At 52.9% G+C, this 11,077-nt stretch overlaps 1 protein-coding gene across 1 annotated transcript; it reads right to left on the bottom strand.

The window, feature by feature from the left end:
* Positions 1-8,771: 8,771 nt before the first annotated feature.
* ID1 (inhibitor of DNA binding 1) lies at positions 8,772-10,000 on the bottom strand. The gene is made up of 2 exons (XM_060122670.1): positions 9,468-10,000; positions 8,772-9,229 (listed from the first exon to the last, which is right to left on the bottom strand). The coding sequence occupies exons 1-2, from the start codon at positions 9,888-9,890 to the stop codon at positions 9,188-9,190; spliced, it is 465 nt and encodes a 154-aa protein (XP_059978653.1). The 5' UTR covers positions 9,891-10,000; the 3' UTR covers positions 8,772-9,187.
* Between the last annotated feature and the right edge of the window lie 1,077 nt (positions 10,001-11,077).

Raw genomic sequence — 11,077 nt, forward strand, 5'->3', positions numbered from 1 at the left:
TCATCCACGCTGTCTTTCATTCAACAAGTACTTACTGAGCACCAATTGCATGCCAGGATTTGTGCTGGACAGAGGTCATACAGCAGAGAACAAAGCAGCCCACGGAGCCCCCGTCCTAGAGAAAGGAGTCACAATAAACAAGGGAACAAACACACAAGATTGTTTTGGTTTTATACTGTTTGGTAACAACTACTCCAAAACTTTGCGTCTTAAAAGACAACAGCCATTTTATTATATCTCACAGATTCTATAGATCAGGGATTCAGGCAGGGCTTGGTTGGGCAATTCTGCTCCCTGTGGCGTCAGCTGTGGTCACTCAGTGGGATTCAGCTGACAGACGGGTTAGTCCAGAGGATCCAAGATAGCTTCTTGTAGACCTGAATGACCGGATGGCTGAGCTCAGCTGGCAGTGTCATTGGGAGCGCCTGCCCATGGCCTTGCCAGCAGGAAGGTCTCATGGCAGGCTCACCTGGCTGCTGCTTCCTCCAGAGTGAGTGCCCCAGGGAAACCAGACGGAGGCTGAATGCCCTTTCCTAATCTAGCCTTGGAAGTCATGTAGCATCAATTGCTGTAAACTATTGGTCAAAGCAGTCACAGAAACCCATCCAGGTTCACAGGGAAGGGACATAGACCCACCTTTCAAAGGAAGGAATAATTGTGGCAATTTAAAAAAACTGCCACGGGCTTCCCTGCTGGCGCAGTGGTTGAGGGTCCGCCTGCCGATGCAGGGAACACAGGTTCGTGCCCCACTCCGGGAGGATCCCACATGCCGCGGAGCGGCTGGGCCCGTGAGCCATGGCCGCTGAGCCTGCGCGTCCAGAGCCTGTGCTCCGCAGCGGAAGAGGCCATAACAGTGAGAGGCCCGCGTATTGCCAAAAAAAAAAAAAACCTGCCACAAGGATAATGAGTTGTTCTAAGTGCAACGAGTCCAGAGAGGTTAAGCAGATTTCCCCAAGGACAATTACAGATGTGAATGGTGCTAGGAAGGAAACAAAAAACAGGGTGAAAGTCAGGGAATGAAAGGAGATGGTGGGAATTCCCTGGTGGTCCAGTGGTTAGTACTCTGCGCTTTCACTGCCGAGGGCCTGGGTTCAGTTCCTGGTCGGGAAACAAAGATCCCACAAGAGGAGTGGCCAAAAAAAAAAAGAAAGAAAGAAGGGAGATGGTGGGACTTCCCTGGTGGTCCAGTGGTTAAGACTCCATGCTCCCAATGCAGGGGGCCTGCGTTCGATCCCTGGTCAGGGAACTAGATCCCGCATGCATGCTGCAAATTAAGACCTGGCACAGCCAAATAAACAAATAAATTTTTTTTTTTTAAAAAAAGAAAAGAGATGTTATGGTCAGGAAGACCCCTCTGATGGAACATTTGGGCTGAGACCTGAGTGACAAGAATGTTTATTTGTGGGGCATAGAATTTCAGGCAACAGGCACAGCACATGCAAAGGCCTCCCAGTCAGGGAAGAGTAATTGGAAAGTGACCAAAGTGACAGGAGAGCAGTGAGGTGAGTGCAGGCGAGTGGGAGGACATAGGCAGGAGCCAGGCCTTACTGTGCCTTGTGAGCTGTGGTACAGAATTAGGATTGTATTCTAAGAGCAACTGGAAGGTACAGGAGACTCTTATGCAGGCAAGTGATATGTTCTGCCAACATTTTAGAAAGATCCCTCTGGCTGCCATTTGGAGAATGTTGGGGGAGGGGGACAGTGCTAGAAGCAGGGAGACCAGTGAGGAGGCTACTGCAATGTCCAGGTGCGAGGTAATGGAAGCCAGGGGGATGGGCAGAAATGCATGCATTTGGGATACATTTAGGGGGTTAGAATTCGCAGGACTTGGAGATGGAGTGAATGTGTGTGTGTGTCTGTGGCATGCTTTCCAAGGAGTGTCCTTGTTTCTACTTTGTCCAGAATTCTAAAACCAGCCCAGAAGACAATTTTAACGATGAAATAGTCTTGCTAATCCTCAAAATGGGGAGGTCAAGGCTGGGGACTCAGGGCAAGTCACTTAACTTCTCTGCGTTTTCCTTTTCTTATCTCTACAGTGAGTGTGTTGGGTTAAGTGGTATGTAAGGGACTTCCCAGTTCTGACTCCTCTGTTTAATCAAAATAGACTCCAGTCCAACCTAGTAACATTTAAACTGTGTATGCTCTGTGATGCAGCCATCTCACTCCTTCACACACATCTTCACTGGGAGATATGCACAAGGACATTCAGAGCAGCCCTGCTGATAACAGCAAAAACAATGCAACAACCCAAAGGTCCAGCAACAGAGGATTGGGTAAATAAATCACATTAGAGGGACTTCCTTGGCAGTCCAGTGATTAAGACTCCCCGCTTCCACTGCAGGGGTTGTGGGTTCGATCTCTGGTTGGGGAACTAAGATCCTGCATGAGGAGCAGCACGGCCAAAAAAAAAAAAAATCACATTACAGAATACTATACACAGTGAAAAGTGAGTGAATTAAGGCTACACGCATCACTGTGGATGGCTCTAGTGTAATTCATATTACATGAGAAAAGCAAGTGACAGAAAACTACACACAGTATGATTCTATTTATTTATTTTTTAGTATGATTCTATAACAGAAAAAACCAGGTAAAATTAAGCAATAGGTTATTTAAGGATGCATACTGGTACGTATGTGGGAAAAAATAAAAGAAAAGTAAATGATTAAATAACACAAAGTTCTGAATAGTGGTAATGTCTTTACAGGGAGAGGGGGATTTTATCCAGAGGGGCACTGAAAGATTTAATATTCTATTTCTTAAGCACGGTGGCTGATACTCAAGTGTTTATTTTATTATTGTCTTTAAACTGTATGCATTCGTGATATGTACCCTTTTGTATGTATAATACATTTCACAATTTTAAAAAATTTCAAGAATTTGCCTAAGATCTCCTCCTCTTGTGGATAAGGTAATGAGGCTCAGAGGGGGCTGTCATACAGCAAGGAAGAAGGAAGAGTATGAAAGAATGGGGGACAGAGTAACTAAGGCCCTGATCAGAGCAGGAGCTGGGTGGAGATTTCTGGATTCGTCACCTGCTGTGTACATGTACACAGACACACAGTCACATACCAGACACAGAAATCACAGCTCTGGCTGCAGTTCCCAGACAGTCCGCCAGAGGCCGCCAAGGCACCAGCCTTCACAGCCATCGGGAACCAGGCCTGGTTTCTCGCCGGCGCTGGCGCAGTTCCGGGTCTTCCCGGCAAGGGGGGCCAGTGGTCCGAGAAAGGGCGGAGCGGGCAGGGCGCCCAGGTTTGCTGTGAGCTGAGTGAGTTCAGCTGTGCTGGAGCTCGCTGATCCACCCAGCTCCTCTCTGCCGCTCAGAGACCGGGGTCTCAAGCTGAAAACATGAACTACCGAGTAGACATGATTCTGCTCCGCCTCCAGCAGCCTTGTCTTCAAGCTTGGATCCTGTTGCATGCCCTCTGCATATACAGGAGAGAATCTAGGTTTTGTGGGCCTAGATTTTTGCATCTAGGCACAACATCTTGCAAATTTTACAAAAATACACCCACACAAAGAAACAAACAAACAAACACACAAAACCCCACATAACTCATTGTTAGGACTCCTTCCAGATGTGAAGACCTGAAATGTAAGCTTCAGTCATTTCAGGGTAAATCCACCTCTGATTATGCTTATGCATATTTACTTACTGTCTGTCTTCTTCCACTAGGAACGTAAATTCCAGTAGGGCAAGGATTTTTATCTAAATTCTTAGCTCCTGCAACCCACTCCTAGCACAGGTAGAAACTTTGTAACTACCGGTGACCCTTGAACAATGCGTGGGTTAGGGACACCGACCCGACGCAGTGAAAATCCGCGCGTAGTTTATACTCAGCTCTCCTTACCGGGGATTCCGCACCCGTGGTTCTGCATCAGTGGTTTCAGCCACGCACCGATCTTGTAGTCCTGTAGTGCAGCGGTCCCCAACATTTTCGGCACCAGGGACCGGTTTCGTGGAAGACAATTCTTCCACGGACCGGGGAGGGGCGGGGGGATGGTTCAGGCGGTAATGCGAGCGTGGGGAGTTGCAGACGAAGCTTCGCTGGCTCGCCCGCCACTCACCTCCTGCTGAGCGGCCCGGTTCCTAACAGGCCCAGGACAGGTACCGGTCTGCGGCCCGGGTGTTGGGGACCCCTGCTGTCGTGTTTACTATTGAAAAAAATCCGTTTATAAGTGGACTCCGTGCAGGTCAAAACCACATTGTTCAAGGGCCAACATGTTTGTCGAATGAACCAGTTGGGGCTGGTACAGTTTTCCAGGTAGAGATGACAATGGCCTGGCTTGGGTGAGGCTTGAGGAGTGGATGGGACGGGGATGATGTCACTGAAACCTCAGAACAGTGGCTGTAACACCCATTTTAAAGCTGAGGATGATGAAGGCCAGGGAGGTGGCAAGTGCCAATCAGAAGTGGCACTGGACCTAGAAGCCAAGTCCCCCTTCCCTTGCCCCCTCTTGGCCTGCAGCATCGCCCTCCCCGCCAGCTATGCCTTGCACAAGGCCCTGATGCAACCCTGTACGGCCCGCGGTGCCCCTCTTGGGGGCAGCGCTGGGAAATCCATTTTGCAAGAGTTGGGGCAGGAAGCGCCAGCCAGGGCGGGTCCCGGGAAGATAAGAACGCCCCACCGCCTTGTGCGCCTCCAGGCCTTTTGATTTCCTCTCTTCCGTTCCCTTCCCTTTCCCGGAAAGCGGCGCCCGGGACCCTGGCTGGGCCATGACTCACCTTTCCCTCTGGTAGTCAGGCTGGACTCCCAGGCCCAACTGTCAATGGAAAGCCTTGCAGTGTGTGGCCTGGACAGCCGGGAGCCCTCCCTGTGTGCAGTCCCTGGGACTCAATAAGAGTAGCTGGTGTGAGGAAAGGTTTTACCCCTGAGTCTTAGGCTCAGGAGGCAATGTTGGGGGGCGGGGAGGCAGCTCCAGGGGCACTTTGAGGTCTGGGTGACTCAAATTGGCAAGTGTAAGGTTGGTGTTTGCGCATGAAACCCCCTTGACCTCTGTGGAGGGGGGCATGTGCATCCAGAGGTCAGGGCCTAGTGATCCCTAGCTACCAGGATCCAAGCAGACGTGTCCACAGTTTGGTTCAAGACCTGTGCCCCACTGTGGGACCTGTCTTCTCAGAGCCAGGTCACATTGGACCTGGCCCACGACCTCTTAGAGGAAGAGAGAGCCTGGGCCATTTCCATCTTTCAAGGCTCTCATTAGATTTTTTAAAATTAAGAAATGCCAAAACATGAGTTGCAAAAATTGTGATATGCGTTATGTCTTGCGTTTTTCCAGTTTATGTGTTTAAAACAAAAATATATAATGACCCGGTGTGATTTCGATTGGAAATAAGATGAAAAGGCTAAATTGGGTGCCGTGGAGCAACTAAGCCCGGGCATCACAACTACTGAGCCTGCGTTCTAGAGCCCAAGAGCCACAACTACTGAGCCCATGTGCCACAACTACGGAAGCCCACATGCCTAGAGCCCATGTTCCGCAACAAGAGAAGCCACTGTAATGAGAAGCCCACGCACTGCAATGAAGAGTAGCCCCCCCCACCACAACTAGAGAAAGCCCACGTGCAGCAACGAAGACCCAACACGGTCAAAAATAAAAACATTAAAAAACAAAAACTGGTTTAAAAAAATTCATTCCTATTTAAAAAGAAAAAAGAAAAGCTCAATTGGATGTCCTGTGGGAACGTGAAGCCCCTCAGAAGCCTAGTTTCCAGAAAGTTCTAAGTCAGTCCCTGTGTGGCCTTGGGTGGGTCACTTCTCTGATGTCTCCCTTTTATCATCTGAAAAGTAGGAATAGCGATGGGTTCACACATCTGATAGGGCTCATGAGACAATCCCCTTAGGGAGGGCACAAAACATTTTATACCAACATATACCGAGTGTCTACGCTGAGCCAGTCCTGGTGCCAAGCTTTCCATTCACAACCCTTCAATTGATCCTTGAGGCTGAGGTTCTGGAGCCCATTTCCCAGATGAGAAAATGGAGGCTCAGACAGGCGAAGTGAGGAGCATCAAGGCTGATTCAGAAGCTGTGTTCTACCAGCCTCCCTACTAAAATGTTATCTTACCTTTACTGTTGTGCTGCTGTTGTTGCTATTATTAAAATGAGCATATGATAGCATTGCCCCCTTACAGCTGTGAGGAGAATTAACCAAATTAATTTTGAGTTTAATATAGTACCCGGCACAGTATAAGCGCTCTAGAAGTGTTTGTTAAAGAAAAGAAAAAAATCCTTCAGCTCTTGGGCCCCAAAGCCCTGGAGAGGCAGGGTCCAATGCCCAAAGAACTTTGTCCTGGTTTTTCTCTGCGGTCTCCCCCACCCCCTCCCCGCGCCCAGCTCCTGCCCCCTGTCTGGCAGGGTTAAGGAGTTAATGATTTCCCCAGCGGCGGCCCAAAGGAGCAGGGTTTTGTGTGCTACACACACGCACACACACACACACACACACACGCAGAGAGCAGGGTTTTCAGTGCTGTACATACACACACTCGCAGCAGGGTTTTGCGCGCTGCGCACACGTACGCACACACGTGCACACACACACTCTCTTGCTCTCACACCCCCCGGCGGCCCCCGTCCCCCGCTCGCCCCTCCCTCCGCGGAGCGCGAGCCTCTTATGCAAGCCGCCGGCGCCCGCCAGTTCCCAGGCCTGGCTGCAGCTGCGGGCGGAGGGGCAGGGCGGGGGCGGCGCGCTGTTTGTCTAGCGCGGCCGTGCCAAAGGCGGCGGGCCCCAGACAGCCAGGCGCCTCCGTACACCTGGGGATGCTCAGGTTAAATAGCTCCGCATTCCTCGGGCCCAGCTGATGGAAACGCTCCCAGGCCGCCGCCGAGCCGGCCTCCAGATGGGCTGGGCCCGGGCCAAAGGGGAAAAGAGGGAAACGTGGAAGCCAGAGTGTGCCTGCACTGCGGGGGAGGTGACCCGGGCCCCCACCCCTCCGGCACAGCCCCTTCCTCTCCTGGAAAAGGGTCGGGCCGTGGGGGAGTACTCGCGGGGGCACGCCCACGGCCCGGTGGGTGGGCTGGTAGGCGGGTGGGGGGGGCACGCGGGAGGGAGTGGGGCACACGTGTGCCTCTGAGGACACTGCAAGGACGTTCAGGGGACAGTTAATAATAACTTATAGCTCGCAAACACTACGTGCTAAGTGCTCTATTTCATCTATTCTCTACAACAGTTCTGTGAAGTTAATGCTACAAAACAGTAGCCGGTGGGGAGTTGAGTGGGCAGTAGCGAAGGACACGATTTACCTCCGAATACTGGGCTCTTTGATAAAGTCTAGAATGTGCTCGGAGAGGGGCTTGACATCTGGCTTATTGTTAGTGCTCATAGTTGATAGCCTTCATTATTATTATTATTATTATTCAGAATCCTGCCCTTAGCCCCACAGAGATCCATGATATCCTTTATGTAAAGGGTTTAGAGCACAGTGAGGCTCGTGGTGCTTGGTGTTATTTTATTCTATTTTATTTATTGACAAAATATATTAACAGTCCTTACACTCTCTGGGACAAGTTCTTTGCCTTTTCTGGGGCTCAGTTTCTACCTGTGTAATACCTGGCAACTGCCTGGTAGGGATACTTAAGGGTTGGTGTCCCCAAGGTCCTAACAACTGCCTGGAAAGGTGGTACTTGAACATTTTAGGGTTTCCCTGAATAAACCTACCACCCCACCCCCACTCCCAGACCAGCAGAGACCCAGGAATGCCAGCCAATCTACAGACATCTACTTAGAAACCCAGTGCAGTTCTGCAGCCCCCAGACACACAAACCCGTCCATCAAGCCAGAGCCAGGCCAAGAGCCGCACAGTGCATTTCAGCAGAGCACACCAGCCCAGACAGCTGGAGTGTGCTCACTTATCCTGCAGAACACATGTGCGCACATTTGCCCTTCTGCACACATCCCCATGTGTATCCTCACCCACACCCCCAGGCCTGCACACCAACAGATGACCCAGCCCCACAGGGTAACTACCAGTTCACTCACGTCACACACACAGGTCCAGACACTCACATGCACTCCCCCATGAGTACAAACTTTCACACATTTCCAGGCAGATAGGTCCTTGTCAATGACACCTTTTTGCTGCTCAGGAGCTGCAGACTGACTCGCGCACTCCTCCTCAGAGCCCACACAGGAGCCCTGGGGGAGAGAGAAGTTCTGTGAGCTGCTGGCATAGCCAGGCCAGGGTGAGGGGGCCGAGTCCAGACCCAGAGCAGGTGGCCCAGCAGCTGTGCCCAGGCTGGCCCTGCCAACTTGCTCACCCACTTGGACAAGCCTGGAGCCCGTGGGGGGGGGGCACCTCCTACAGGGGAATGGGGCAAGATGGAAGTCCTGCCCCCGACAAGCTGAGGTTCTGGGAAAGTCCCTTTCCTGTGGGTCTCGCTTCACCCATTTCGGCCAAGATGCAGGTGGTCCGGTGACCTGGTTCTCCAATGTAACTGACTTGTTGGATACTCTTCAACCCAGAGGAAGCCTTGGCAGGTTGATCTGCATTTAACAACCTCCCCAGGTGACCCATACGACCCAAGGACCACTTTGAGAAACACTAAAAGTCTAAAGGATTTAATTTTATGACACTAGGGAGCGGGGAAATGGCCAGGGATGGGGGGAAAGAATAGACTTTAAAGACACCGGAAACACTCATTTCAGGTCAGTAAAAGCGACAGTCCAGATGTGGCCTTCCAGTCCCCTCCCCCTAGCAGCAGCTGCGAAAAGGGTCAGGGGTCACCCCAGCCCAGACCCCTCCCCTCAATCCAAGAATTCACTGCAACTTCACCATCGAAAGTATTTGTTTAATAACAACAACCAAAAAAAAAAAAAAACCCCACAGAACTATTGTAAAACAATATTCTCAGTCGGTGATCATTGTAATATACAATACAAAGCAATTAATTTCCTCAGAAATCTGAGAAGCACCAAACGTGACCATTTTTTAAAATGTCTGCTTTTCAAAAAATAGAAACACACGGGGGGACTCCCCCAAGTCTCTGGTGGCTGGTGGGCGAGGAGGGAGGGTCAGCCTGCCCTGTCAGTCCCCCAGCCCCGGGCTGGATCCAGCAAGCGCCCAATGGCCGCCGATCTGTCTTGTTCCTCCCCAGCTCCGGCGAGGCGCTTGGAAGGACCCGAGAACAGTTATTCCTCTCGCCCCTTGAAGGGCTGGAGTCCGCCGGTCCCTGAGGGCGGCGCTTCAGCGACACAAGATGCGATCGTCCGCTGGAACGCACGCCGCCTGTGATGAAACGGAGAGAGAAGTGAGACGGGCAGGTTGGAGGGGACAGGGCTGCAAGCCCCTCTTCCCCAGGAAACACGAGGAGGCAGCACCTTTTCCAATCTCCTTGGGCATCCTTGAGCAGCTAGGTGCCCGAAAGGATGGGGTGGACATAGGGTCAAGTAACCCCTCCCTCTCTGGGCCTCAGTTTCCCCATCCGTAGAAGGAAAATGATCTCGTACTCCAACTCGGACCTCACCTCTGCCGCCAGGGCGCTGATTTCGTCGTTAAGGGTGCTGAGCGGAGCCCGGACGGGGAGTCCCCGGCCCCCGGGGGTCCCGACTTGGGATTCCGAGTTCAGCTCCAACTCCAGGTCCCAGATGTAGTCGATGACGTGCTGGAGGATCTCCACCCTGCTCACCTTGCGGTTCTGGGGCAGGGTGGGCACCAGCTCCTTGAGGCGCGAGTAGCAGCCGTTCATGTCGTAGAGTAGCACGTTCACCTGCTGCTCGTCTAGCAGGGCGGGCAGGCGCGCCCCGGGGCCGCCGGCGCAGCGCGAGATGGCCACGCTCTGCTCGGACAGGCAGCGCACTACCTCGCCCGCGCCGCCCGCAGTCTTGCCCGCCTTCAGCGCGCAGCTGGGGCCCGCGGCGGCCGCGGCGCTGCCACTGGCGACCTTCATGATTCTGGCGTCTGGGTGAGAGAAGGTGAAGCGGACGGAGGAGGCGGACGACGGGAGTGCGGGATGAAGTTGAAACGGTAAAAAGACTGCTGTACAAAGCTAGATGCGAGCCCCACCGCCCGACTTTTATAGAGACGCCGCGGCGCACCCACCCGCCCACCTTGGGGGCGGCCTCAGACGTTCAAAAACAGCCAATGGGAGGTCTGGAGGCGCAGCCTAGAGAGCTTCTGGGCCCCGCCTCCTGCTCTACTAGTGCACCTTCACCGGCGTGGAAAGGGACCCGAGACTCACGAACACAGAGAGTGGGAGGACACGGTGCAAGGTCGCTAGTGGAGGCAAGGGCTGCCTTGGGCTCCTCGGGAAGGAGGCTAAACCGGTATTACCAATAACGAAAAGATTCCAAGAATCAGTTTTCCCAGGTTCATTTTCTCACTTTTCCAGCCCCATTTTACAGATGAGGGAAACTGAGGTCCCGATGGAGAAGCAGCGGGATCTGGGTCGCCCAGTACTTGAGCCTGGGCTTCTGGACCCTATTGGAAGATTATCTCTGGGACCCTGATCTCCCAAATATTTGAGCTGAAACTTAAAGCGGGCCCTCCTTTACACTCTGCCCACCGGGGCGGTGTCCTTTCCCAATTCCCAGAGAATGTTGCTGGTTAATGTTCCTGGGACCAGGCGGGCTAACCCAGGCCCCTTGGGATGGGAGCAATTAATTCTGGAAAGTCTTCCTCCAGGATTGGGGACTGGGTCTCTGGGACCTGAACAAGATAGAAGGCGCCCAGAGTGGACTGCCTTCCCTGATTCTCCCCTGGATTTACAGCCCCCTGCAAAAATTCCCCAAATCTGCATCATTAAGTAGTTAAAATTTTTTTCTCCCTTTTTGCCTTCCCCCCCAAAGACCTCGGATCAGGGTCTCCCTCCCACGGCGCGGCAGCTGCGGAGCTCGAGTCTCCACCCTCCCACCCACCCCACTCCCGGGGCTGCTCTGTGTCAGCGTCTGAACAAGCGGCTCAGACCGTTAGACGCCAGGCCCGTGACGTCACCCATTCATAAAACCCGGACGGGCTGTCAGGCTGGCGCCGCGCGGGCGGTCGCCATGGAGACGGCAAACCCAGCCCCGGAGCTCCCCAGCTACCCCCAGCTCCGCCAGTCACCTGCAGGCCTCGGGTGGGAGGCCTGGGAATGCC

Source organism: Lagenorhynchus albirostris, chromosome 15 (genome assembly GCF_949774975.1).
Source record: "Lagenorhynchus albirostris chromosome 15, mLagAlb1.1, whole genome shotgun sequence".
In the NCBI taxonomy this organism is placed as follows: Eukaryota; Metazoa; Chordata; class Mammalia; order Artiodactyla; family Delphinidae; genus Lagenorhynchus; species Lagenorhynchus albirostris.